Source organism: Miniopterus natalensis, chromosome 11 (assembly GCF_054644295.1).
Source record: "Miniopterus natalensis isolate mMinNat1 chromosome 11, mMinNat1.hap1, whole genome shotgun sequence".
NCBI classification, from domain to species: domain Eukaryota; kingdom Metazoa; phylum Chordata; class Mammalia; order Chiroptera; family Miniopteridae; genus Miniopterus; species Miniopterus natalensis.
The window spans coordinates 71,851,645-71,879,315 of NC_142091.1; the positions used below are offsets into that span (position 1 = coordinate 71,851,645).

The 27,671-nt window shown below is 52.2% G+C and overlaps 4 protein-coding genes across 6 annotated transcripts; 2 read left to right on the forward strand and 2 right to left on the reverse strand.

The window, feature by feature from the left end:
• The first annotated feature begins 1,565 nt into the window (after positions 1 to 1,565).
• TAF6L (TATA-box binding protein associated factor 6 like) lies at positions 1,566 to 12,831 on the forward strand. Of its 2 annotated transcripts, XM_087821927.1 has the most exons (12): positions 1,566 to 1,824; positions 2,348 to 2,407; positions 4,207 to 4,366; positions 4,794 to 4,880; positions 5,531 to 5,681; positions 5,837 to 5,887; positions 6,342 to 6,436; positions 7,828 to 7,902; positions 8,044 to 8,264; positions 8,616 to 8,748; positions 11,831 to 11,959; positions 12,064 to 12,831. In XM_087821927.1, the coding sequence occupies exons 2-12, from the start codon at positions 2,400 to 2,402 to the stop codon at positions 12,829 to 12,831; spliced, it is 1,878 nt and encodes a 625-aa protein (XP_087678053.1). In that variant the 5' UTR covers positions 1,566 to 1,824; positions 2,348 to 2,399. The 2 variants fall into 2 exon arrangements, with proteins under 2 accessions (XP_087678053.1, XP_016071825.2); XM_016216339.2 differs by lacking the exon at positions 1,566 to 1,824 and having other exon boundaries at positions 1,993 to 2,407.
• A 75-nt stretch (positions 12,832 to 12,906) lies between these two features.
• Positions 12,907 to 15,768, forward strand: TMEM179B (transmembrane protein 179B). The gene is made up of 5 exons (XM_087821929.1): positions 12,907 to 13,060; positions 13,906 to 14,093; positions 14,178 to 14,312; positions 14,483 to 14,561; positions 14,764 to 15,768. Exons 1-5 carry the CDS (start codon positions 12,965 to 12,967, stop codon positions 14,923 to 14,925), a joined length of 660 nt encoding a protein of 219 aa, XP_087678055.1. The 5' UTR covers positions 12,907 to 12,964; the 3' UTR covers positions 14,926 to 15,768.
• TMEM223 (transmembrane protein 223) lies at positions 14,040 to 16,974 on the reverse strand. Its single transcript, XM_016216376.2, has 2 exons — positions 16,480 to 16,974; positions 14,040 to 16,034 (listed from the first exon to the last, which is right to left on the reverse strand). The coding sequence occupies exons 1-2, from the start codon at positions 16,793 to 16,795 to the stop codon at positions 15,742 to 15,744; spliced, it is 609 nt and encodes a 202-aa protein (XP_016071862.2). The 5' UTR covers positions 16,796 to 16,974; the 3' UTR covers positions 14,040 to 15,741.
• An 81-nt stretch (positions 16,975 to 17,055) lies between these two features.
• NXF1 (nuclear RNA export factor 1) lies at positions 17,056 to 26,791 on the reverse strand. Of its 2 annotated transcripts, XM_087821928.1 has the most exons (21): positions 26,638 to 26,791; positions 24,907 to 25,090; positions 24,538 to 24,691; positions 24,087 to 24,170; positions 23,894 to 23,998; positions 23,697 to 23,777; positions 23,509 to 23,578; positions 23,293 to 23,381; positions 23,085 to 23,192; positions 22,799 to 22,908; positions 20,953 to 20,989; positions 20,595 to 20,663; positions 20,459 to 20,514; positions 20,222 to 20,329; positions 20,048 to 20,106; positions 19,834 to 19,949; positions 19,676 to 19,718; positions 19,211 to 19,283; positions 18,478 to 18,660; positions 17,517 to 17,577; positions 17,056 to 17,408 (listed from the first exon to the last, which is right to left on the reverse strand). In XM_087821928.1, the coding sequence occupies exons 1-21, from the start codon at positions 26,663 to 26,665 to the stop codon at positions 17,370 to 17,372; spliced, it is 1,857 nt and encodes a 618-aa protein (XP_087678054.1). In that variant the 5' UTR covers positions 26,666 to 26,791; the 3' UTR covers positions 17,056 to 17,369. The 2 variants fall into 2 exon arrangements, with proteins under 2 accessions (XP_087678054.1, XP_016071861.2); XM_016216375.2 differs by lacking the exon at positions 26,638 to 26,791 and having other exon boundaries at positions 24,907 to 25,918.
• Between the last annotated feature and the right edge of the window lie 880 nt (positions 26,792 to 27,671).

Consider the following 27,671-nt stretch of genomic DNA (forward strand, 5'->3'; position numbering starts at 1 on the left):
AGGACCCTGGGCCTTCCTCCTTTGATTGTCTCATGCCTCCAAGGTTGCCAATGGCTGTCCAGACCAATGATATCTTAGCAAGGACATGTGCCAGCAGCCCAGATTCCGCTGGGCTGAGATCAGACTCAGGACCTCAGTCCTTCCCTTTGTGCATAGGTGGACACACACTCCAGTGTTCAAGCACAGTCCTGAAACTATTTCAAGTGCCTTTCTGAATATGACAGGAGGAAACAGCAGGGTCACAGTCTCCTTAGGTGGTGTTGCCATAGCAACCCCACTCACATCCATCTGGCCTTCCCACCTCTGATCTCAGAGGATCTTTCCTAGAGGCAGGAGCATCTACCCTGAGAGGAAGGAAGACTGAGGATGTTCCTCATGTGTGCTGCCCTGCGGAAAGCTCCGCTGTATAAAGTTGCCCAGGCAAATTACTGCATCTGGATGAACATAAAGGAATTAATTTAATGTCTGCCTCATGATGTGTGAGTGAAAGAAGGTTCAACCACCAACTCTGCAAAGTGCTTTCACAAACATCTCACTTAATCTAGAGTAACTCTGAGCGGGTATTATTATCCATTTTGTAGATGGGGGGGAAGTGTGATTAAGTAATTTGCCCAAAAGCAGTGTTAGAATTTGAACCCAGGCTGGTCTGACTCCAAATACCATCATTTATTCAAGAAGCCCACTTGCTTCTCAATTGAAAATTGCCCAAGTTTGGGGAAATGTGTGCGTGGAACGCGGTCCAGGTCTGAGAGGTAGGTGAGGGCTTACATTTGGCTTATTCGATGGGAATGGGGAAGATTCGAGGCACGGTGCCAGGATGAGCACAGCCCTGGAGTCTGGAGCTTGCACGTGGGTTTGGCCCAGTCAGGTGACCCTTCTGGCCTCAGAGAATACCTACCGGGAGCCTCATCTATTGGTTCAGGAAGGGTAAGTGGCAGGCGACGCTGGAGAGGTAAGTTGAGCTCCACCAAGCGGGCAGGAAAACTAAGCCAGACACCAGTCTAAAGCTTTGCTACAGTCGCATAAATGCAAGTGCTTGGAAACTCAGAAGCAGACAAGGACAAGGGAATGGGGACGCTTTCCTTGAGAACGTGCTTATTAAAATGTACACCAGCCCGGCAGGGGCTCAGCGGTTGAGCGTCACCTAGGATCCAGGAGATCGCGGTTGGATTCCCCGTAGGGGCCCACGCCCAGGTTTCCAGCTGGATCCTCGGTCCGGGGGTGCAGCAGGCAGCCAATCACTAATGACTCTCATCATTTATGTTCCAACTCACTTTCCCCCCTCTCCCTTCCTCTCTGAAATCAATAAAGATATATTTAAAAACAAACAACCGTATACAAAACCCTACACACCTACTCCCCAAACTCCGAAGAGCTGTTGCTTTAAGAAAGGAGACTCTTTAGCGTCACGTGACCCCCCTGCGCCGGTGTTTCACAGTGACCAATCACAGTGCTGGAAGGCTCCTGGAGGGCGGGAACTTCGCAAGGTGCTCGCCCATAGGCTGTGCTCGTGGAGTGCGGGCCGATAGCTGAGAGAGGGAATAAGTGGAGCGGGCTGAGAGGGAGCCGCTGCTGTCGCTGTCGCCGCCGTCACCTTCGCCTGCCGGAGCCCTCAGGTGAGCAGGCCCTTCAGGGCCCAAGGACTCCCGGGCCTGAGCACTCGAACCCGCCTGAGAGCCCGCCTCGCTGGGGCCCGCCTCTCGCTGACCACGTGACTCAAGTTCGGTAACCCTTGACCTCCTGCACCGCACCGCACCCCGCCGCCTGAGGATCTGTGATGCGCAGAGCTGGGTGGCAGGATGCGCCGCGCCGAGGCCGGTAGAGGTCAGTTCCCACGCCTCCCCACCTGTCTGGCTAGCGGCTGAGGATGCTGAGGGGAGGTTGAGGAGCCAGGGATCTTGGTCCGAGGCCCGACTTTGTGGGTCTTGATGTGGGCACATAATAGGGAAACCCCCTCCGCGCCTTCTCGGGCAGGCTTCATGCTCCCATTGTACAGGTGGGGAAACCAACTTGACCGTCCATTGGTGGGCTTCCAACGCCAGGTCTTGGCGCTGGGAATCCAGGCCTTGTTTCCCACACAGCCGGCCACTCCTGATGATTGGGAGCAAGAGTTTAAGTCCGCGCTCCGTACGCGGTGCTCGCTGGGTGATCTTGGACAAGTCATTTAACATTTACCTCTCTGAGCTGAGCTTTGATTTCCTGGGCTGTGGCATAGACACGATACTTACATAATACCCATCTCATTGTTAACGGGGGTAAATGAGGCATAAGCCTATAAACACTTAGCTCAGTGCCTCAGGCATGGCATGTGCTTAGAAGAATAGCTATTCTTTATTCACTTTTTCAGCGAGTGTTTATTGAGGGCGTATTATGTGCTGACACCGTGCTCGACGCTGGGGATGCAAAGGTGAGCAAACAAGCATGATCCTTGCTGGCACGGAGCTTACAATCTAGTGGGGAGGTAGGTGTTAATCAAAAAGTTACACAACTACTTTGAAGGCAAAGTACTGGGACATTGTGGGGGTCTGAGAAGACTTCCCTGAGCTAGTGACATTTGAATTGCGATCTGAAGTAGCTAGGCATTACTAGACAAAGGGATGGGGAAGTGGCCAGAGGAGGTGGAGGAGAGCCTTTCAAAGGGGAAACAGTGTGTGGTCATCCTAAAATAAGGTGTTTTTGAGGAAACTAAGAGGCCATGGGCAGGAATACAGAACATGAGAGAGAGTGGGAAGAGGTGTAGCCGAAGTAGGTGCACATGCAGGGCCTTGGAGCCATGGTATAGGTTTGTTATTTGTTCCAAAGGCAATGGGGAGCCATTGGAAGAAATGTTGTGGGGAGGCCAGGTAGGGTGCCCATTGGATTTAGGGACCTGGAGGCCATGCTGACCCAGTGAATTTTACCAGAGAGAAGAAGCGGGGCAGTACCTGGGTGGGTCTCCATGGAACTCAGCATTGCTTCCCGTGGGGCTGATGCCTCACTTTGGTCCATGGGCACCTTACTTCTAATCGTGTTGTGTATTGTTGGAGTCAGTCACAGCTGCTGGTTTTTTTGTTGTTTTTTTTAAAAAATATATCTTTATTGATTTCAGAGAGAGGAAGGGAGAGGGAGAGAGAGATAGAAACATCAATGTTGAGAGAGTCATTGATCGGCTGCCTCCTGCACGCCCCCAGCTGGGGATCGAGCCCGCAACCTGGGCATGTGCCCTGACTGGGAATCAAACCTTGATCTCCTGGATCCTAGGTCGATGCTCAACCGCTGAGCCACGCCGGCGGGGCCCAGCTGCAGTTTTTTTGTTGAGTTCTCATTTTACTATATCCTGTGAATGGAGGAGCAGGTTTGTACTTTTAGGCCTCACAGCCAAATTGAGGAAGACCAGACACATGGGCAGAAACCTAACTATAAAAAGCCTGACAGTCCCAGATGGCATATGGGGCAGGAAGACCTCAAAGGAGAGTCTGGATTTACCTTAGCAAAGAGGAAGGTGTAGGGGCTTTGGAGTAGACGGGGCGACAGACCAGCCTGGGCACTGGTGATGGGACATAGGCAGGCTGGAAGATACCAGGCCTGACTTTACTGGGAGGAGGGATCAGCTTGAACTGGGGCGATTCGGGACCAAAAGCAGAATGTAACGTTGGGGAGTTTGGGCTGTCCTTTTATAAGCAGTGGGGAAGTATTAAAGACTTGAGCAAGGGAATGTCAGGTAAAGTAGTGTTTTCATCAAGATTTAGTAGATAGTGCTTGTAGCAAGAATCAGAAGGAAGAAGGCAGGAAGTTTTTGTTTGTAATGAACAGTGGTAATGTCTTCCATTTGTGTAGTGTACTGGTTCCTGACTTTCTCATACATCATCTCATTCTATTCTCATAGCAACCCTGTGGGTTGAGGAGGGCAAGGATTATTACCTTGATTTACAATTTAGGACACCAGCTGTTTAGACTGATGAAGGTCTTGGCCAAATTCATGTAGGAAGTGGTAGGGCAGGGCTGGGACCCAGTTCTGTGGATCCCAAGGCCAGGCACTGGCTCAGGCATCACTGTTGTCTGCCTTCTGGCCCAGCGGAAGTCTTGTTCTAAGTCTCACAGTTTCCTCACCCGTATGCTGGGGATTCTGGAGCAGGAGCTGCAAGGCTGGTTGAGAGGGGCTTGAGTCAGGCTCCTGGGCTCTCAGGGGGTTAGGTGGCTTTTTAAACCTTCCCTCCCCACTCCCAGCTCTACCGGGGCCATGTCAGAACGAGAAGAGCGGCGGTTTGTGGAGATCCCTCGGGAGTCAGTCCGACTTATGGCAGAGAGCACGGGCCTGGAGCTGAGCGATGAGGTGGCGGCCCTGCTCGCAGAGGATGTGTGCTACCGTCTCAGAGAGGCCACCCAGGTACGAACCCTCGCTCCCAGTGTCCCCCAGCTTTCCTTGGCTACCCCTTCCCACAGGGGTTTATTCACCAGACGTATCAGGCACCTACTCCGTGCTTTGAGGGAATACAGTGGAGGTGGTGCTGGGGCTTCGCTTCTAACCAACTAGGCTTCTGGCACACAAAGCACTTGCTGGCCATCTTCTCATGTGTTCCTCACAACAGCCCCACCGGGAGCCCAGGTGGGTTCACATTCACATCCTGTGTGTGAGAAACCAAGGCCCAGAGAGGGACTGTGACATTGGGTGTTGTCTGCGTAAGAGCGGAGCTGGAATGCAGGTGTTCTGATTGCTGGTCTGGTGTCACTTGTGCCTCCTCCCCAGGCTGCCTCTCACTGGGGGCCCTGCACACCCTGCCCCCTGTCCCCTGACTCTGTTTCTTCCCTCCCAGAATAGCTCTCAGTTCATGAAACACACCAAAAGGCGGAAGCTGACTGTGGAAGATTTCAACAGGGCCCTCAGATGGAGCAGCGTGGAGGTGAGTGGGGTGCAGGTTGCAGAGGGCTCAGCTGGCATGACCCAACCTCCGTGCCAAGCTCAGGGCTAGCTAGCAGTGCAGCAAGACATGAAGACAACGGCACACACGAGGAAAGCTCGCACAACCACAGGGTAGGGGCTGGGCTCAGGCCCCTAAGGTCTATGAGTTCAGAAAAGAGGGAGAGGGGACCACGGGGGGCAGGAGGTCAGGGAGGGCTTCTTGGAAGTAACGGGACTTGAACTGGGCCTTGAAGGAAGGCTGGGTTAGACTATGCTGGGGGGAAAGAGAGGGCATCCTGGGCGAGGGAGGAGCCTGAGAGCAGCATCGGTGTTAGAATGTCCTGCATAGTTGTTCTGGGCCAGGTCATGTTTAGTAGTGTTTTCAAAGTTAGGTGAGTGTGAGGAGGATCACCCAGTAGCCTATGGGGTGGGACTCAGAGCCCCTATGGATCTGGGAGGAAGAACATGTTCTGCATCTTGACCCAGTGAAACTGGATGCTTCAGCCAAGTTCCCAGCTGTGGGCCTAAAGCCCCAGGCATCCCCCCTTTTCTCAGGGCTTCTGGACTTCCCACAGATGAAGCTCCCTGCCCTGGTTGGGAGGGCACCCCCCCCCCCGGATTCAGCTGGCTCTCCAATCTCTCTTTGCTCAGGCTGTGTGTGGTTATGGATCCCAGGAGGTGCTGCCTCTGCGCCCCGCCAGGGAGGGTGAGCTCTACTTTCCTGAAGACCGAGAGGTGAACCTGGTGGAGCTGGCCCTGGCCACCAACATCCCCAAAGGCTGTCCCGAGACGGCTGTGAGAGGTAAATGCTGGAGTCCATCATAGGGTGGGGACAAAAGCTAGGTTGTCAGAGGAGTGGTGATGGGCTGGCTGGTGGATGGGGCACAACTCAGAGGGGTGTGTGGTGCGACAAGGGGCAAAACCCCAGGCTAAGCCGTCTCTTTGCTCTGGTTCTAGTTCATGTCTCCTACCTAGATGGCAAAGGGAACCTGGCACCTCAAGGATCGGGTAAGGCGTACTGTGGGGAACGGGCCCCCTGGTTGAAGCTTCCTTCCTTAGCAGCTGGTGCCTCTACACCCGAGCCTTCATCCAACGAGTATATCAACACCCTGTTCTGAGTGGGCACTGGTCCCTGCCCAGAGGGCTCATAACTGGAGATAGGAGCACAGACCTCAAACAAATCATGATGCCATGTGTTGGATGTTGGCTCGGAAGTCTGGGCAGCCTGCTGGGGTCCCTGAGGGGGTGTGCCTTACTCCCAGGGTCTGGTAGAGGACCGGTGGGAGGCAGCGTACAAGCACAGAGGTGTGGAGAGCTTGCAAGGTCAGGCCGCTCAGAGGGCTGGTGGCTCTGTGCTCTGGAAGTCCTGCCTGAACAGGCTCCTTGGGGGCGTGTGGGGATGGTGGTTGTCGGGGAGGGCTGGGCTCTCTACCCTGCCCACCTCCTGCCCATTGTCTCACAGTGCCCAGCGCTGTGTCTTCACTGACCGATGACCTTCTCAAGTACTACCAGCAAGTGACTCGGGCTGTACTGGGGGACGATCCACAGCTGATGAAGGTGAGTGACTGGGCCCCAATTTGGGACACAAAAGTCCAGCTTTCAAATTCTCACGAGATTCTTTCAGGTGCTACTTCCTGTCCTCTCCACACTGTTCTCGGGGGCGGGGGGTGTGCGCTCTGAGGCTGGTCTTCCTCCAGTGCTGACTCCCCTTCCTGCTCAGGCAGAAACCCTGCTTCCCAGGGAGATGCGCAGCTCAGCAGGGCCCTTTGGGAGCCCCCCACACCTCAGTTCCAGAGCCCACTCTCGGAGTGTCTGTTGGCCTGGGGCTAAGAGGAGCATCGACATTGCAACTTCCCTTTGCCTGGACTTGATGTGGGGAGAAGAGGAAGTAGAGGGAGCCAGGTTGGCGTGGGCAGGCCTGCTTGAGACCTGCTTTCTGGTTCTTGAGTCCCCAGGCCTCATTCCAGTGCCTGCTGCTTTAGCCTCTGGGGCTCCCAAGGCCCTGCTGAGAAGTGCCCTTGCCAGTCCTCTTCTGTCTAGTCAGATGAGGGCTAGTTTGGTGGTCTGCTCAACCATGTGGCCTCTGTTTTAGGGTTTTACAGCCTCCACGTCTTCACATGTCTAGCTGCTGTTGTTTTTCCCTTGAAAATTAAGGATGTTGCTACCATACATTCCTGCCTTAGAAGCTTGGCTCCTGTTCCCCGGGCACAGGGCAGGGGCTGGCTGGGGTCCTGGGAGCTGAGTGCCTTCCTCACTAGCCTGTTGTCTGCTTTCACAGAGGTTAAGCTTTGGGTCTTTATCCAGAGGCGTTTGGAGGGCCCAGGTGGCGGAGGTGCTGGGCTAAGATGATTTTACTCATGTACTTACTCTAATATATTTTTTCTGCTTACAAAAGTAATGCCAGCATGTTTATTACAGAAGTACTGTAATATAAAAACGTGCAAAGTAGAAAGCCTCCTATAGAACCACCCTCACCCTTTTTTCTATGAATAAGCAATTATTGCTCTAGTATAAACCAAAGTGGTATTAGCAAAACACCTGGTTTTAGAATAACTGCTTTTCTCAGTTAAAAATATATTAGATTTGATTTTGGGTGGTGGGCACACAATGGATCATAGATGATATATCATAGGATTATACACTTGAAACCTATATAATTTTTATTAACCAGTGTCACCCCAATTAATTTAATTGAAATGAAATGAAAAAATTATGTTAGGCATTTAGGTTGTGTTCAACTTTTTATTATTACATACAGTGCTGTGTGTGGGTATGTGTGTGAGTGGGTATCTTTTATAGTGGGTTAAATTTATAGAAGTTGAATTGCTGAATCAAAGAGTAAGACATGTAAAAGTTGAATACACAAGTGCTAAACTGTACTTTAAAAAAACAGTCGATGTCTACCTGGGGCTGGTGGATCCAGTGCAGTGTGGCCCCTTCCTTTTCAGATTGCTCTCCAGGACCTGCAGACCAACTCCAAGATCGCAGCACTCCTGCCTTACTTTGTTTATGTGGTCAGTGGGGTAAGTGACCAGGCTTAGGCAGGGGAGAATGTTTTGTGTGGAGGAGACCCAACAGCACGTAGGGCTCATGGAAAGTGCCATCAGAATGGCAGGCTCCTGTGCACCCTTGTGTCCCCCTAAGGTACCCTCTTCTACCAACAGGTGAAATCTGTAAGCCATGATTTGGAGCAGCTGCATCGGCTCTTGCAAGTGGCACGGAGCCTGGTTCGGAACCCACACCTCTGCCTGGGGCCCTATGTCCGCTCTCTGGTGGGCAGTGTCCTCTACTGCGTCCTGGAGCCCCTGGCTGCCTCCATCAACCCCCTGAATGACCACTGGACTCTGCGGGATGGTGCTGCCCTCCTTCTCAGCCACATCTTTTGGTAGCCACATCTTCTGGGGCCTAGAGCTGAACAAAGGGTGGGGCAGCTGCAGAGCTGAGTGGGTTGGGTGGGGAAGGGAGATGGGGTTAAAATTCTGGCTTCGAGGCCATATCTTGAGAGGTCGGAAGCCTCTTCCCTTAGAGCTTCCCAGTCAGTGTACTGGGATGCTACAGATGGATGACAAATAACACCAAGGGTTTGGTCTCCAACCTTCATGTCCCGGGCCAGTCACCCCTAGCCACCTCATGCACTTACCCCGGTGCCATACCAGTGGTATTTGCTGTGTGCTGACTTGAATCATATTGGGCAGCACTGTGCCTCGTCCCCTCTCACTGCATGTTGCTCCCACAGGACTCATGGGGACCTTGTAAGTGGCCTCTACCAGCAGATCCTGCTCTCGCTTCAGAAGGTCTTGGCAGACCCTGTGCGGCCTCTCTGCTCTCACTATGGGGCTGTGGTGGGGCTTCATGCCCTTGGCTGGAAGGTGAGGACCCTGGCCTGGCTCACAGAGCCATTAAGAGCTCCCATTTGTAATCAGGACAATAGTATATGTGTGTCTTACCATAAAAATGGCATATGCTTGCTGCTGCTGTGTACTGAGTTCTTGCCTTAGGCCAGTCTCAGTGATAGCCTTTTTCTTTCTTTTTTATGCTTATGTCCCAGTTTATTAGATACTTCTATTTTTTTCCTATTTGTAAGTTTTTTTTTCAATACATTTTTAAAAAATCCTCACTTGAGGGCATTTTCGTTGATTTTTAGAGAGAGGGGAAGGGAGAGAGAGAAACATTGATTGGTTGCCTCCCGTACACTCCCTGACTGGGGATTGAGCCTGGAACCTAGGTATACGCTCTGACTGGGAATTGAACCCATGGCCTTTCCATGTACAGGACAACATTCCAACCAACTGAGCCACACTGGTGGGCTAGGGCTTATTTATTTATTTATGAATTTATTGGGGTGATATTGGTTAATTGACTTGCTGTATATAAAGTCTTATCCTTTCAAAAGTCCAGCATGGCAGATATTAATATACCATTTCATAAATTCCTGCCCATTCTTTTTTATCATGTTAAGGAACTGTCCAATTCCTCTTGTACTGAGTATATTTTAAACAGGAATAGATAATCGAGGTTGTCAATACCTTTTTAGCATCTGTAGAGAGTATCAAATGATTATTCACCTTCGTTCTGATAATTAGACAGGTTATATGAATGAGTTTTTCTGATGAACCACTGTTGCCTACCTGGAATAAATTCTTTTTGCTGCTATTGAGATTTTTACTGGAATTACACTGAATCTGTTAGATCGATCAGCTTTGGAGAGAATTGACATCATTAATGGTATTAATTCCTTCTGTCCACAAATATGTCACATCTCCCTTTTTTAGGTCTTTCATTCTTTCAAGATCCTTTTATAATTTTCCCTGAAGAGAACTTATATATACTTTGTTCAATTTAGTCCTAGATTCCTGCTATTTTTTTTTTTTTCTTAATATGTCTTTATTGATTTCAGAGAGGGGAAGGGAGAGGGGGAGAGAGATAGAAACATCAATGATGAGAGAGTTATTGATTGCCTGCCTCCTGCATGCCCCCAACTGGGGATTGAGTCCACAACCCGGGCATGTGCCCTGACCGGGAATCAAACCATGATCTCCTGGATCCTAGGTCGATGCTCAGTCGCTGAGCCACACCAGCCAGGCCTTGCTATTCTTTGATGCTATTGTAATGGTGTCTTCTTTTCATGGTATTTCTTATTGGTGTGTAGAAACAATTGACTTGTGTATTGATTCAGCTACTTTACTAAACTATTTGTCTGTGGGTTCTTTGGGGTTTTGAATGTAGATCGTATGTGCAAATAATGAGAGCTTTATTTCATCTTTTCTAAACCTAATGCCTTTAATTTCTTTTATTATTTCATTGCTAGGACCACTACTACCATTTTACCAAAGATAATGGGCAACTTTGTCTCATTTCCAGTTTTAAAATAAGTGCTAATAACCTTTCCAATTTAGGCTGATGTTTACTTTGTGTGTTTATAGACAACCTTTCTTAGATTAAGAAAGTTATATTCTTATTTTTATCATTAATTGGGTTTTCTGCTTTATCTTAATGTGATTAATTGTAGATAGAGGTGTGACCTCCCCCATTTTAAAATTTTACTTGCATATTTAAAAATTGTGCATTCCAATAATTAAAATCATTTGAACAACAACAAAAAGGCACTCTGAGTAAACTGCATTTTATAGCCTGCAGGACACCTTGGACCAGCTTGGTTTTACTCTAAATTTCACTGTCGTCTTATCCAGCTTCTTCCTTCACCAACATGCAAGTTCTTTTCCTTCCCTGCCAGCCAGACAGGCAGATGGGAGAGGCAGGTGCAGCCTTTGTTGTCAGTAGTTCTTTTCTTTTGAAAGCAGTGGATTTTTCTCTTGCATTTGTCTTCAATTTCCACTTAATCGAATTTCTCAATCTCAGCCATGTCGGGTTTGTCAGACACGGTTGCAGTGCCCACATGAGAGGAGTCCAATCTGCTCAGTGGCTGCCATGGAGTGCCAGGCGGGGCTGAGATTTTCTAATAGTAAACCATCTTTACGTTTCTAGGATAAACTCACTGTGGTCATGGTATAGTCTTTAAAAAGGTCCAAAAGTTTATTGAAATGTAATGCATTTTCTATATACTGATGTGTTTACTAAAATTTTAAAGGACTTATTTATATTCATGAGTGAAATTAATCATGTTTTCTCTCATATGCTGTCCTTGTTTGGTTTTAGGGTCAGGTTATATTGGCTTTATAGCATGGGGGCAGTGTTTCTTTTTTATTTTTGGTTTAATAAAATTGAGGTGCTCTTCCTTGAATGTCTGTAGACTTTGTAAATTTTGGCATGGTGTTTTATTTGTGGTTAGATTTTTAACTACCATAGTTATAGAATTATTTAAGCTTTCATGTATCTTGAGTCTACAGCAAGTCGTATTTTTCTAGGAACTTGTCAGTTTTGTCAGCATTTTCAAATCCTCAGGCTATGGATAACTAACCAAAGGCTCTTATCCATCAAAGTCCAACAAAAACCTAACCTCCTCTGTGAAGTCTTAATTGCTTTCCCCAAATTAACCCCAGGATTTAAAATTATATTAACAGAGTCCAGGGCTCTGATCTATTGTTTTTGTCATTTGAACTTGAACCGAGTCCCGGTTTATATCTAGGTGAGGACAGTCCTTGCCTATTGATTGTGCAGGGTAGCAGTTGGCAAAGTAAACTGTTGTTAGCATTGAGCATCACTTCTACCGTCTTAGCCCTTACCTCAGTGATACGGCACATGCCACTTACAGTGGGTCACTTTCTATTATTTGTCTGTCTTTGTCCCCATCTGTATTCCCAGTGCTTAGTGAAGGCCTGGGCATACAATAGATTCCAAATAAATGTTGGCTGAATGTGCCAAGCAGGGAATTTAGCAGGATTGAGCCCTATCCAGTATCAGAGAGAAAAGTAGGCCTTTCATGGGAAAGGGTACTTGAGAGACAGTAAGCAATAAAGAGGCCCTCACTGCATCCCTTTCTCTCCCTTCCAGGCAGTAGAACGAGTCCTGTACCCACACCTGTCCACCTACTGGACAAATCTGCAAGCTGTGCTGGATGACTACTCAGTATCTAATGCCCAGGTTAAGGCGGATGGGCACAAAGTCTATGGAGCCATTCTGGTGAGTGCCGCCCCTCCATGCACGAGCTCAGCAGGCTTACTTGGGAATACTTGGTGGGCCAGGTTCCTCCTCGCTCTTGTATCCTGATCCGTGCGCTCCTACAGGTGGCTGTGGAGCGGCTGCTGAAGATGAAGGCCCAGGCGGCAGAGCCCAAGGGTGGCCCGGGCGGCAGGGGCTGCCGGCGCTCGGATGACCTGCCCTGGGACAGCCTCGTCCTGCAGGAGTCTCCTTCCGCGGGCAGCGCGGAGCCCGGCTTCGGGGCTGGCCTCCCGTTGCCGCCAGGAGGCGCGGGGCCGTCGGAACCTTCCCCTTCGGTGACCCTAGCGGACGTCTACCGGGAGCTCTACGCCTTCTTCGGTGACAGCTTGGCCACCCGCTTCGGCACGGGTCAGCCCGCGCCCACGACGCCCCGGCCGCCCGGGGACAAGAAGGAGCCGGCCGCGGCCCCAGACTCGGTGCGGAAGATGCCGCAGCTGACGGCCAACGCCATGGTCAGCCCGCAGGGCGACGAGAGCCCCCGGGGCAGCGGCCCCCCATCGGCCTCCGCGCCCGCCGCCGCCGACAACAGGCCGCTGCCGCGCATGCACCGGGCGCGGGGGACGCCCCGGCAGCAGGGCCCGGGCGCCGGCACCCGCGACGTCTTCCAGAAGAGCCGTTTCGCCCCGCGCGGCGCCCCGCACTTCCGTTTCATCATCGCCGGGCGGCAGGCCGGGAGGCGGTGCCGCGGGCGCCTCTTCCAGACCGCCTTCCCCGCGCCCTACGGGCCCAGCCCGGCCTCCCGCTACGTGCAGAAGCTGCCCATGATCGGCCGCACCGGCCGCCCGGCCCGCCGCTGGGCGCTCTCGGACTACTCGCTGTACCTGCCGCTCTGAGGCGGCGCGCCCCCCCTTAAATAAACCCCGCACCCGCGCCCCGCACGGACGTCTCCGCGCTCGTGGTCGCGCCGGATGAGGCGGGGCTTGGGCGGTTGCTCCCGCGGCCGCGCTTCCTGGAGGCCGGGGAGCCATGGCGCTGCCCTGCCTGCAGCGCGTCGAGCTCGTGCTGTTCGCCGCCGCCTTTCTGTGCGGGGCCTTGGCGGCCGCGACGCTGACCCGGACCCAGGTGCGGCTGCGGGGCGGGCCGCCGTGGGGTCGGCCGGGTAGGCGGGGGGCGGGCCGCTCCCAGCTCGGAGCCGGCTGCTGAAGTCGGCCCGGCGCCGCTGCTCGGGCGGGGCTGGCGCGGCGGGCGCGGGGCTGAGGCGGCGGCGGCGATGTATCGGCGCTAAACGCACTCTGCGACTCCTCCCAGATCAGTTATTCTTTCGTTGGAGGGACACGTCTCCAGGAGCGTCTTGCAGCACCAGACAGCCCGACCTGGTGGCTCCTGCTGCATAACCTTGCCCTGGTTCTGAAACAAGTCTCCAAGGCCCTGCCGCCCTCCTCAAATCAGACCCGATTGTGCTGAGCTAGTGGAGTAGTGGAGCATAGAGTCGTGGAATGAACGAGTTACCACATGATTGCAAACACTGTGTGGTAAATGACACGTGATGTAGGAAATGCTTACGTAAAACAGAAGCCAGTGGTTTACACTGAGTGTTTACCCCAGCCTCGTTAACAAACAGGCTCATTTAACCCCTAAAAAGTAGGCACTAGTTTCAAGTTAGAAAACTTCAGAGATAGTTTTAGATCACACAAGTTCTGGTTTTACTCTAGGATTTCTGCACAGAGGGGAGACCAGAACTTGTGAGGTATCTCTTAAGTTCAGTTTTATAACCACTGCCTATTTCCGATCTTTCTAGCCATGCAGGTTTGATTTCCCCAGCAGGCCCTCTAGTGGTCCAGAAGCAGGAACTGACTGCAGATAACTTCCTAATGTGCCCCTGGCCTAGATTATCCCTAACACCTGCCGTGAACCCGCATCCACAGGCACTAACCTAAAATCTAGGACTGAGCAGCTTCTCTCCACAGGGCTCCTTCAGTGGCAGCTGTCCCCTGTATGGTGTGGCCGCCCTGAATCGCTCCTCCCTGGCCTTATCCCGAGGCTCAGCCCCCTCCCTCTGCTACTTTGTGGCTGGGGCCTCTGGCCTCCTGGCCCTCTACTGTCTCCTGCTTCTGCTCTTCTGGGTCTACAGCAGCTGCATCGAGGACTCCCAAAGGTGACTGCCCCATTCCAAGGGTTAGGGGCCAAGGTGGGAGGAGTCCCACGGCAATCACAAGGCTTGTTTTCTCCCTCCTCATAGAGGCCGGATAGGGCTCCGCATTGCACTGGCTATCTCAGGTATAGCCATCTTCCTGGTCTTAGTGTCCGCCTGTGTCCTTCGATTTGGCACCAGTTCTCTCTGCAACTCCATCATCTCTCAGAACACTACAATTAGGTAATGGGAAAGGGTGGAACCCTGACCCCACAGGGCTAACTTCCCCCTGCAGATGGGGACCAATAACTCCTTTTATCCCCATCAATTGTTTTCATCTCAAAGGGCACTCAGGCACAAGAGTGTTTGGGTTACATCACCCCTTTCTCACAACTGTCTTTTTGACCTCACAGCTGCTCTGAAGCTCAGAAAATTCCATGGACACCCCCTGGAACCGCTTTGCATTTTTACTCCAATCTACACAATGCTGAAGTGAGGCCCTGGGATATGAAAGTCTGAGTGGAGATCCAGGAATACAGATTCATAGAAACATCTGTAGTTTTAAGGGTACTGGCCAGCGAGAGGCTGAGAGGAGCTGAAGGGCTTGTCAGCCTGTAGCAAAGTTGAGTGGTGTGCGGGTGGAACTGGATTGAGATGACTGCACTCCTCACACTCCTGTTCCTGTCTCCCACAGAATTCTTCTTGGGTCAATCTGGTATTGTGGTGTGTGGTCCTGGTGCTTCAGGTTGTGCAGTTGAAGTCTGAAGCCACCCCATACCGGCTTCTGGAGAGGGGAGACCCTGAATGGAGCTCTGAAACAGATGTTCTAGTTGGGCCACGCCTTTCCCATTCTTGAAGAGTAACCAGAGTGCTTCCTGCAGCCAGTGACTCCCTGCCCAAGTGCCTCTAACCCTCTTGCCGCCACTCAGCCTGTTTATGCTGAGAGCCTGTTCTCCCTCCAAGAGGGAAACATGACAGGCACCCTCCACCTCTCTTCTTACAGCTTTTTGTACCAAAATATTACATTACTTTCTTCCTTCATCTTGGTACTGAGTTCTTAGTGTTAGGTGGGTGGGAGGAGAGAGTAAAGGCTAAATAATAGATCAAAATGTAGCCTGGCTGGGCGTGGCTTAGTACAGAAGTTGAGCATTGACCTAGGATCCAGGAGATTGTGGTTGGATTCCCGGTCAGGGCACATGCTCGGGTTGTGGGCTTAACCACTAGTCAGGCATGCAGGAGGCAGCCAGTAAATAATGACCCATCCTTGATGTTTCAATTCTCTCTCCCTCAAAAAAAAAAAAGTAGAGGTCATTCAGGTGCCTGTCCTTGGAATGACTGCTTTTATTTGCTGTCATGAATCTTGGGCCCCCTTATATTACTCTGGTTGTCACCCCATCCCTAAGATCAGTTTTGCTTTTTAATTCTCACCTGAGGATGTTTTTATTGATTTTAGAAAGGGTGAGGAAGAGATACATCAGTTGCCTCCGGTATTCACCCCAATGGGGGATGGAACCGAGCCCACTGCCTGTTCATGTGTCCTGACTGGGAATGGAGCCTGCGACCTTCTGGAGTACAGGACAACGCTCCAACCAACTGGGCCACACTGGCCAAGGGCCTTAAGGTTCAATTTTTATTCCCCTCTGGGAGGGGTGAGTGTCCAGAGGTGGTTTTTTTACAAGCTACGGTAGGCACCCACAGTGTTGTCAAAGAGTTTTGTGTTGGGGAAATGTCCAGCCTTGTCCAAGAGGAAGTAGAAACGTCGGCCTTTGACTTTTAGAGGCAGCATGGCAGGGACTTCACCCCGGTGGGCCATGCAGGATACTTGGTTCAAGGGAACAGTGAATTGAGCACCCAAGCCAAAGGGGGCATGAGTGGTGAGGGTCACCTGCTTCCCTCCAGCCTGTAGCATCACTGAACGCACAGAACGGAGGGAGAAAAGAAGACCAGCAGCAAGTACCAGGGTACCTGCAGGGAAGAGCAGATTGGGGTGAGGGGTTTTCACTGGCGAGCTAAGCAGCACCCTCCTAGTGCCCCCTGAATAAAAGAAATGATTGTGATGGTAGTGACATTTACTGAGCTGCTCTTACACCCCAGATCCTTGTTACTCATTCTTCCCAGCAACCTTAAAAGATGTCCGACCCCACTCTAATGACGAGAAAACAGGCCCAGGGCTGAAGTAACTTGCTCAAGGTCGCACAGTGAGTGGCAGACAGCCTAGGCCCGTCAGAGGGCTTGGAGCTTGGGACTTCCATCTCCAGTGTCCCTCACTTCGGGGGGGGGGGGGAGGGCGGGGGGCTGCCCACCCCTCCTGCTCACCCTGGCAGGGGCCCGTCACTCTCTTGGCCTAAGCAGGGGGGGTCGCGCCCAGCCACCACAAATCCCCTTGGTGGGAAGACAGCCCACGCCTTACCGATGGCGCCGCAGCCGACCGCCAGGCCGTAGCGCCAGAGCGCAGCGCGCACGTCCAAGCGGCGGCGGTCAGGGACCTCTGCATCCGTAGGCTGCACGGGGACCGGGGGTAGGGCCAAGGCTGCCACGGCCAGGGAGGCCCAGAAGACGCCCTGGCCAGCGCAGAACAGCCCAAGAACTGTGAAAAAGCGGCCCCGCTCGTGCTCGAAGAGCAGCACGTCCCGCGGCGGGGTCACCTGGTGCAGGGCTCGGCGCACCGGAAGGTCCCGCAGGGCCACCAGCAGCCGCGCCAGCCACAGTCGCCTGGGTGCCGCCATGGAAGCAGAAAGCGCAGCGTCACTTCCGGGGCGGGACTTCCTGTCGGCGGGCGGCCTCCAGTCTCTCCAATGGGTGTCAAGAGACCGCAGCCTGTCCCACGCCGCTTTCCCGCCTCACCTAACCTAACCAACTGAACCTAACCTAACCAGTCTAACCTAACGTAACCAACCGAACCTAACCTAACCAGTCTAACCTAACCTAACCAATCTAACCTAACTGTGGAGACCGGGCCAAACAATGCAGCACACAGGACACAAAATACAGTATCACTCTTTATCTTAAAAAGTAGGGGGACCGGGGATCCTGGGGGTAAGTACACAAAGCACCTCAGTCCTTCGAGTAGTTTAGTGTCAGTTCTACAGAGGAACCTTTGGCTTCCTGGCACCAGTGAGGCTCAATCTTCTGAAAAGTCTTCCAGAAGGCAGGTGAGGAGAGGGATCCAGCAGCCTCCCTCCTCCGTCACAGTCACAGGGTGGCCTCAGGCCAGGCCGGAGAGGAAGAGACGGCTACCATGGCAAGACATCAATATCCGGGGGCTATTTACAGGGGGCTGCTTCTGGGACTGACTAGGGATCACTTCATGAACGCCACCTCTGGGATTTCACCCTTGGCCTGAGAGAAAAATGAAAGGTCATTAGAGCCAGGTTCCCCCTACCCATTACTCAACCCTCTTGAAGGCCCAAAGATATGTCTTTTTGCCATTGTGTTCTCAAACTTTACCTTCAGATGAGTAAAGGCCTGGGCAGATCTGGTGTAGTCCCAGTTGTTGTCCTGAAGGCACCTGGAGTGGGGAAGAACAGGCACGTCCATTAGAACCAGTCACACTGATCACTAAATACCACTTCAAAACCCATTCTATACACACACTTGCCCAAGTCCCCAACAATTATATACATTTTTGCACAATTAATACAAATGAAAAATTAGTAAAAATCCACATTTACTGTCGGCCTATCGAACACAAAGGAATACGTATTAAATAGCTATCAAGAAGACTACACCCTGGCTGGTGTGGCTCGGCTGGTTGGAGCATCATCCTGTACACCGAAGGATGGCGAGTTCAATTCCCAGTCAGGGCACATACCCGGGATTTGGGCTCGATCCCCCACTGGGGCACGTACAGGAGGCAACTGATCCATATCTCTCTCTCACATCGATGTTTGTCTCTCTGAAATCAATTAAAAAAAGATGACTAAGGTGACTTATAGGAGAAGATGTTCATGGGGTAAGTAAAAAAAGTAAGTTGCAGAACAGTATATATAAAGGAACTTCATTTTGGCTTTAAATTTTGTTACACTAATTTAAAGACTTTTTATTGATTTTTAGAGAGAGGAAGGGAGGGAGGAAGAGAGAAACATTGATAAGAGAGAAACATCAACAAATTAGCTGCCTCCTGCACGCCCCCACTGGGGATCAAGGCCGCAACCCAGGCATGTGACCTGATTGGGAATCGAACCGGGATCTCCTGGATCATAGGTCAATGCTCAACAGCTAAGCCACGCTGGCTGGGCAAACCAGCAACCTCTTGGTGCATGGGACAATGCTCACCAACTGAGCCACACTGGCCAGGGCTTTTTTTTAAGCGATAAAAATACTTTGGGTTTTAAAATTTCAGGAGCTCTCTCATTCACTACCAGCCCTACTTCAGTTTACCCCATTGGTACACATGACCAGCACTCACTTCTGGGACCACTCGAGGTTCATGCCAGACTGCGTAGAGAATGCCTGCAGCATTTCCTGCTGCTCTGGGGAGAGGGTGGGCACTGGGCTGGAGGAGGGTGTGGGCGCAGGCATGGCGAAAGCTCTTTGGATCTCCTCAGGGCTGGCATTCCGCACAAACAGCTCGTCATTTACAATGCACAGCCTTGGGGACAAAAAGTACTTTAGATAGTTGAACAAACACAGATAATCTCATCCTCCCAACATCATTCCTATTCTCATTGACACTTCACTCTGGATCTACAATACCTATAAGGTCCCCTCCCACTCTAAGTTATTACCTTTTTTTTTTTTAGGTATTACCTTTTATCGTTTTATTGACATAGACTTTCCCATGGACTCCACAGATGGAATCGTCTACCAAACACAACAGAATTGTACCTTCTGCCCTGAACCACAGACAGTTCTTATCTCCCATTTATCTTCACAACCGATTCAGGAAGTGAATAGTTACACCAATGTTCAGATGAGGAAACTGGCCCTTAGCAGAGTGGTAGAGCTAGACTGAAAAACCCAGCCAGTCCAACTCTGGAGCCAAGCTGCTCACCACTATGTGAGCTGCCTCCTTTGATTCCCCCTTACCTTCCTGAAATTCTGAAAATACCCTGAGGACTAACTCCACCCCCACCCTCCCCAATTCCCACAGCACTGGCCATGGACGGACTAGAAGCCCATGTGACAAACCAAACACTTACCCTGAATTGCTGGCTGGAACAGCGACAAACGTCCGCGTGAAGGCTCGCAAAGAATCCCGAGACTTTCCATCCACTGCAGTGATAACAATGGTGATGACCCCTGAGAGCCGCTCATACTCTATAAGTCACTCCACAGCACCACTAGGAGATGGCTGTTACTAACCCCCTTTTGCACATAAGGAATCTGAGGCTCAGAAGTAATGTAAATTGCCCACAGATACAGAGGACCAAGGTTGGGATAGAAGCCCAGACCTGCCTCACTCCAAAGGCTGTGTCCTAATCCTCAGGCTTTTCCCATATCCCAGCCAGGAAAGATAGGTGGAGAGGATGGGCCAAATGAAGATGGCTTGGGGGCAGAACACAAGGTCAGGGAAAAGGAAGAGAGGTAGCTGGGAAGCTGGGAGAGCTCCGAAAGACTAGCTGGGGAAAGAACTGCTCTGCAAACGGGACTCCAAAGACACTCACCTTCCTTGAAGACTCCATTGACAGAAAAACACAGCAATGTGTTCTGAAAGAGAAGCAGCACAGTGACCATGCAGGCTCCCAGCCAGAGCCCGAGTCCCCCTGGCCCTGAACTGCCCCTTCCCCAAGTCCAGGCTGTCAGGGAAGAAAAAAGTGCTTACTGTTTGGGCACTTATGTCGACCACGAAGGAATTGATGTCGTGCTGAGTCTTGGGCAGCTCATTGAGGAAGGCGACGACATTGAGCCGTGTGTGCTTCAGCAGCCGGAACCGCAGGGCTGTGGGTGGAGCAGAAGCCAAGGTTAGGAGCTGCCCTGTGCTCCCGAGCCTCGTGGCCGACTCCTTCCCATCCTGTTCTGGTCTACCACACACTTACTGGGGTCTTTAAGTTTCTTCACGTTCCTGCTGTCTTTGAAGTACTCGCCTAAGTTGCTTCTGGGGAATAAGAGGGAAAGGAGATGGTGGTCAGAGCCACGGGGACGCTAAGCAGTGCCGGCCGGTACCTGCTGAGCAGCCCTGGTCGTGGGCAGGTCTGGGCTGTGATGCTCACCGGGCGGGGTTCTGGGGGGTGAAAGGGATGCTCAGGGAGCAGCAGGCTCCATCGTGGTATGCGTCCAGGAGCCGCTGCCGGTTTCCAGAGTCATAAATTGCATAGTACCTGTGGGGAAAACAAAAGGGAAGGTCTGTGCTCCTCAGTCCGGATCCACAAAGGGACCCAGTAGCTCTCAAGAGTGAGCTGTGCTGGGGCTGCCTGCCTCTCCCCCGCCTCAGGGCCCTGGCTACTTACTGCTGCAAGAAGTGCAGGACCAGGTGCTTCAGGGTCTCTGTTCCAAAGTAGCTTCCCTAGCATCAAACAGCTATTAGGACCATGTGACCAAGACTCTCCTCCCAACACAAGTCCTAACTCTGTCCCCCTTTCTCACCTTGCAGGGCGGTAACGTTGTGGGGGTTTCAACATCAAAGGCAATTGGTGGGGGTAACTCATGGCCATCCTGCCGAAAGGAAGTGACAGTTGATAGTGTAAAATAGAGAAAGGCTGGATGAGTAATAAAATGCAAAAACTAAGCGTAGGGGGACAGAGGTCAAGTGTGAAAGAGACACAGATCCTGACAGATGCCACTTTGTCAAGAGGCATTTTTCCCAGAAGGAGGATTATAGTCTTTGCTGGATTTTCAAGGGGCTCCATGCCCCCAAATTAATGGTCACACAAACACATGTTAGGCAAAACCTTGGTAAGATGCTACGCTTGTTAGAAGAGCATGAAGAAAGTCATGAACTTACCAAGCGTAATAATTTGGGAAATCGTTCACGAATGGCGCTGTCAAGAACGGGACAGAAGTGAGTGATGCTTCAGAGCCACCGTGCCTCCTCACTGCTCTAGGAGCAAATACACCAACACCCGAGGGACAGCCCATCCCACCTTAGTCATTCTCTCCCTCCTCCCAGCCTCTGAGCTCCGAGAAGCATGGCCCCTCCCCACCTCACCTGGGCACCCAGCAATGACTACCTTGAAGGCTGACTCTCTTCTCTGCCTGACCCCCAGCGCCACAGAGCAGCACTCTCAGCCCAGGCTTTAAGCCCAGGCCCTCCTTTCCCTCCCTGCCCCCCTTACCTTCTACCTACTCACCTGTGCAGCCCCGGGAGGAGGGAATGGGGTGGGAGCCCAGAGGCTCTGCTGCCTCAACAGGTATCCATCAGTTCTGCCAGGTCTGGCTGTGGCCAAGACCAGAACACACCACAGGGATGGCACAGGATGTTGGGGCAGGGAGATGAGCAAGGCGGGAATCAGGAAGAGGGGAGGCCAAGAAAGGAGCGAGGGAAAGAAAAGGAGAAGGGAAAGAGAGAAAGGCAGGATGGAGCAGGGCCAGGGGAAAGGGGGACAGAGGAGTAGAGAGGAGGAGGAAAGAGAAAGCGGAAGGACTACAAGGCAAGGAAGCATTCAGAAAAAAGGGTGAGCAAAGGGAAGAAGGCGGTACCCTGACACAGCCCTTTCCTTCAGCTGCCCTTTCCCTGTGGTCCAAGGTAGAAATGGGACACAAATCCTTGTTACAGCAAGAGGGCAGCTGCTGTTAGCCAGGTCTGTCTGCTACCTGGGTCCCGATCTGAGCTGGGCGTGGGAAGCAAAGCAGCCATGGGGGCAGGAGACCTCCCTCTGAAGGGGTGAGGGTTCAGGCCCCTGCAAAGTTGGGGGGGTGAGGGTCTGTGCCCCACCTCTGTTGGCCCCCAAGTTCTCTCCTGATGGCCCCTCTGCGACTGTGCCTGTCTTAGGTTGTTCCTTCCCTGAGGAATCTTACCCGTCTCTGGCTAACCAGCCATCCTCCGGGGCCAAGCAGGGTGATGTGAGGTGTGCGAGTGAGGAAGGGGCACACCCTCCGCAAGAGGTTCAGTTCTGTCTCCTGAGTAGCCTATGCCCCCGTGGCCTCCACGCCCAGCACCCGCCTTGGGATCCCCTCGCCTGCTGGCGGGGCCCCGGCTCTGGTCACATGTCTTGGGGAACCCAGGTTTCTTCTCCAGGGAGGGCCCAGCTCACACCACTGGGCGAGAGACAGATCCATGGCACTGGCCACCACGAGGCCTCAACCTCAGCATGAGCAGAAAGCCCAGGCAACAGCTGTGGGCAAATGGATTGTGAGAGGACGGTCGGTCCCTCTTGGCAAAAGGGCAAGAGGGGCTAATATAGCACAAAGGAGGACTGGCCTAACAGCATGTAGTCCCAGGGAGAGGGCTTTCTCAGCCCAGTATGTCAGGCTCTTGGCACAAGACAACTCCATGTATGGGGCACATACAAGACACCCCCAGTCATGGTAGAAAAGGGGGGGTGCCCTTCCTGGAACAATAGGGTAGGGAGATTCTAGAAAAGGCTGTGTTCAGGAAAGAAGGAGAAAAGCCACAGAACCAGTGAGCAAGTAGTCAGGTTAAAAAAAAAAAAAAAAAAAAGGAAAGGCGACATGGGGCAAAGCTAGGACATATGGAAAGATGAAGGGAGGCACATGTGATCCTCCCCAAGGACAGGTGGTTCCAGCTCAGGGCTGCACATCTCCTGCAGACGGGCACTGGTCAGGGTGCACTAACTCAGCCTCCCAGGGGGTGAAGGTCCCCAGGAGGGGAGACAGAGACTACAACTGACCTGATGTAGGTGGATTGGTCTCGGAAGGTGTCGCACAGGGGGTTTTCTTCGAGCCATAGCTCTTCTAGCTTCAGCCCCTTTACCTTGTCCAATTCCCGCTCAGATTTCAACTGCAAAGGAGAAAAGGAAGGAAAAGAGACCCCAATAAAGAGAGCCAGCTAGATGCCCACACCTCAACCCTGAACCTCATCTCTGAAACTCCTTCCTTTGCCTCTTGCCACCACTGGCAAGTCCTCTTCACCCTCTGTCCACCCCAACCACAGCACATTCAGGTCTCAGTCCTCACCTCGTTTCTGGAGAGGTTTAGGATCTTTAGGTTGGGTGCTTTCTGCACAATGCTGGACATGTCATCCAGTCTATACAGCTTGTTACTGCTCAAATTCAAGGACAACAGCTGTGGGGAGAGGAAGCATCAGCAGGGAGGGGATCAGAGACAAATCCGCCTCCCAACGCCATCCTATCTGTCTCACCCAACAACGGGGCGATGGCCTCACCTCAGGAATGTTGTCCTCAATGATTTGTAGGGTAGCTGCCATACAGCTTCTACGATTCAGGACGACATCAATGTTTTGGGCCACCAAATCTTCAGGAAGAAAAGGGAAGTGTGAGAGGGTCTGCCTAGGCCAGCATTAGTACCAAACCATTCTTGAACCTCCCCGCCTGAAAGATCCTGCTGTCGCCACCTATCTGTGAATTGCTGCCAACAATACCTGGGTCTAAACGGAGGCCTTTGAGGTCAAGTGCTTGTTGGGAGCCATCGTATCGTTTGCTCATGATCAGCTACAGAGGAAGAAAAAGGCTTTAGTGGTTACTGGGGTTGTGTATTTGAGGGGAGGGGCGTGGGGATATGAGAGCTGCTAGGACTGGGGTGGAAACACGTGACTTGAGCCTGCCTCACCTTTAGTTGCTCTACTTGCTCTGGCTTCAGTTCATTCTGTACAGTAAGGGGTGGAGGAGAGGAGTTGATGATGATAGATATCTGCAGAGCAGAAATAAAGAAGGGTGAACTCTAGGGAAGCCTAAGCCCCAGGACCAAGACCCAGGTCCCTGAGTACCAGTCCCTGCCTCCAGCCAAGCCAGGCCCTTTATACACACCCTTCGGTTCTCTTGATCCAAAATCTTATAGTTGACAGCCTTCAATGCAGAGGCAGTACTGGCATCCTCAACAAAAAACTGGGCCCGTGTGTTTTCATAGTGAAACTGCAGGAGAAAACAAGAGCAGTAGACTTCGAACCCAGAGCCCCTGGCCCATCTGGCCCCTCTGCCAGCCATTCAGGCCTTATCTTACCTCAATGGGGGTGAAAGGGACACTGCATTTGCTCTGAATCATACTCAGGAGCCATGACTTGTCATATTTCCTGCCATAAGGAATCTACATGAGAGAAACAGAAGAGAACAGCATGTAACTAAGGCAAAACAGCAGATACAACCTAGTGCTCTTTCATATAGTCTGCCAAGCTTTAAAAGATTCTAAAGAAAACACCAGTTTCCACTTCCCAACCAGGTATCACGTTTCCCTTTAAATGACCTCTCCTTTCCTCCCAATCCTACAGGTTCCTTCTACTTCTTCTCTGAACCTGCCCTCAGGTGTTCTAAGATATTGATCCTTAGGAGAAAGGATGGATACCTGACTGTGGCATAAACAGCTGAGAAGACTGATTTATGGTTGAAGAGTAAACACCTTCACTCTGAACCCAGCCCCCCACTCCTCCTGCACCATCTACTTCCAAGATACTCACTGTAATCTTAAACCAGTTCTTCGAGGTCCCGTCCTGGCTGGTGCCAGCCCCTCCTCTCTGTGGAGGAACTCTGTCTCTCCGCACAGTAACATGAATTCGGTCTCGATCATGCCAATTATCACCCCGACGGTTGGGTCGCGCAGCATAGGGGTTGCTGAGGAGAAGCAGAGAATGATACATCCATAGATGCTAGGGATGTCTTCTCAAAGACCTTGCTGCACTCTTATCTGGGCTACAACGAAAACTGTTCAACCATTAAGTGGGTCCTGGCATTTCTCTCTGGTAGGCAAGAAGAGAAATGCCATGGAGTAAGAGGGCTATATAAATGAATACGTCACTGAAGTCAAACCAGAACAACCAGATACTTACTATCGAACTCGGGGAACGTCCTGGGCATCACTCATTGCCACATCTCTGTCATCATCCTCAAGGCGGGAAGACCGAATGCCAGTACCTCCTCTGCCAGACCTACGGTTCCCCTCACCACACTTCCACCGGAAAGGACCCCGGCCTTTCTTTCTCCTTTGAGGGAAACTAACTCGATCATCATGCTCTGGAGTTGGAAACAGAATACAAATTAGAAGGCACATCGCTGGTCTAACTGCTTCTGCTGTGACAGTCTCCCGCCAGCACCCTGCTGGATGAGGTACACACTAACTACATCGGCCACACTCCATGCAAACTCCTCCGCCTGTCCAGAGAAAGAGCCCTCTCTGTGGGATGGCAGCATCAGGGGAAAACCACTGGGAAACTGCAGGGCTTTTGAAAAATTAAACAGAAACTGGAGTCCCAGAGAAGAGAAACAGAATGTGGAAGTGAGTGATCCAAAAGTGGAACTGGACACAACTCAGACCCTCTGAAGGTTACCTGAAATCTGCTTTCACGCAGCCTCCCAAATCTACTTAACCCACTCAATACTTGGGATGATGACCTCTCCCCCATCCCCTCAAACCAACCAATCACAATGATTACAAGAGCCTTCCGTAAATTGCTTCTTGTGCCTATACAGCACAAATGTCAGTTACAAATATGATCAATTTAAGGACTTTAAAGGCCTTTTAAGGACTTTAAACTGCCACTCTGAAGCTTTGAGGGTGAGCTCTTTGTTTCTTTGGCCAGAAATGTCTTCTAACTCAGAAGACAAATCCTAGATTCAGGATCTAGTGGCAGCTAGGGTGCTAACCAAGGGTCCTCAAATACTCTCCAGGAACATGACCCTCTGAATCCTGGTGTGTAGGAACGGCTTCCTAAAAAAAAGGTCCATGACTCCCAAAAAAGGGTCTGTCTAACGCAAACAATGGATTTCAAGAAATGACCCTAGAAAAAAAGAATACATGAACAGAAGGCATAGCTAACTTTCACTGAGAACTTTCTCCAGTGCCAGGCACTATGATACTCCACGCACTTTCTATGAATGATCTCATTTTCTCACACACACACACACACACACACACACACACACACACACACACACAAACACACACACACACAGGACGCAAACTTAGGAGGTAGATACTGTTTCTACCTGCACTAAGAGGGTGGAAAATGAGGCCTGAGAGCTTAACTCACTCAAGCTTGGTGTAGCCAACACAGGATTTAAACCTCGGCTGTCGTGTGCTCCAAACCACTACCCTGGACCCAGCGCAGTGTTTGGTCTGGCATCGAGTTGGCGTAAGTCTAAAACATTTACCAAAGTCAAAGCCGCAGGAAGTGGGGCAAGACCGACTGGACGCGACAGATAATAGGGCACAGGTAGCCCATGAGCAGGGCACTGACTCACATTAAAAAGAGTCTGGCCGCCACACTGAAATGACAGGGATCCGCCACCCACAAAGTTCAAAGGCATCTCGTCGCCCCGCCGCCGAGCCACCCGCTGCGAAGCGCAGCTCCTCGCAACGCCAGAACCCCGCAGTCAACAACTCGGGCGCCCACCCTCGAGTGCGGCGGGGCCGCCCGGGCCGCCTCGCCCCGGCCCGCGCCGCCACCGTTCCCCGCGGACGTGGGCTCCTCGCGGCCTCCCGCCCCGGGGCTGCGGCCTAGGCCGGCGCCGCCCACCCGGCCCCAGATCGCCCCGCTCCCCGGCCCGGGGCCAGCACTTACCGTTGTAGGACTTCCCCCCGTCCGCCATGGCACAGCGAGAAGCGGGACGGGCTCAGGCGCGGGCCGCAACGCCACCAAACGTCAGAATGCCCGGCTCCTCCAGGTCGCAGCGCTCCTACGCCCGGCGCCGCCGCATTTATGAGGCCGGGCGCGCGGCGCGCGGTCGACGTCCCCAGGTGGTGGGTGGTGCGCCAGGAGGGCCCGGCCCACTGCGCGTGCGCGCAGGCCGGCGGCGGGGCGGGGCGGGGGCGGGGCTCTGCGCTGCCGCCGGCCCGAGGCTGCCGAGCGCGCGCCGCGCCGCTCTGCGCGCCGCCTGCTTCCCTCCGCCCGCGGCGGCGCCGGCACCTCCCGGGGGATCGCTGGAGCAGAGGGAAGGCTACAGTAGCCCAGGACTCCGAAAGGAACGGGAAGTGGGGCCCATACGAAGGGCTCCCTAGGAATGGGAGACCCAGGCGTCGGAGCGGGAGCGACCGCTTCCAGACCCCTAGAGGGAAGCAGCCAGTTTTTGTTTCAGCTCAGCCCTCTCAGCTGCAGATTTGGATCTATGTTTAGCTTTTCCCCATAAAATGAATTGCCAAGAAATAGAGAACTAGTCGTAAGCTCTCAGAGAGAGCAGGGACCTTAACCAATTCATGGCTTGTTTCTTTAGCACCTGGCTCAGTACCATGCTTGGCACATAGCAGGAACTCAACAAATATTTGTGAAATAAGCAAATTTCTTGTCTATGCATCCCCGCCACGAAGCCTTGCAGTCAAACGACTGACTTGTCAGGCTTTAGTGAGCACCTGTCTTCAGACACCCACCCACCACAGATGTGCTGTGCTAGGCCCACATGGTGTGTCAACTGGGTAGTGAAGATTCCAGCAAGACCACTTGCTGAACAGAGGCCCAGGGGAAAGGAAATATGGAAGTGCCAGGGCTAGAAAAGACCTGGGCTCTCCTAGGCCCTGCAGAGTATTAGGGCCAAGCCAGCGCATGGTGATTGTTTCTATAGCTTGAGCTTCCTTTTTGTTGACATGGGAGGACTTCAGTGA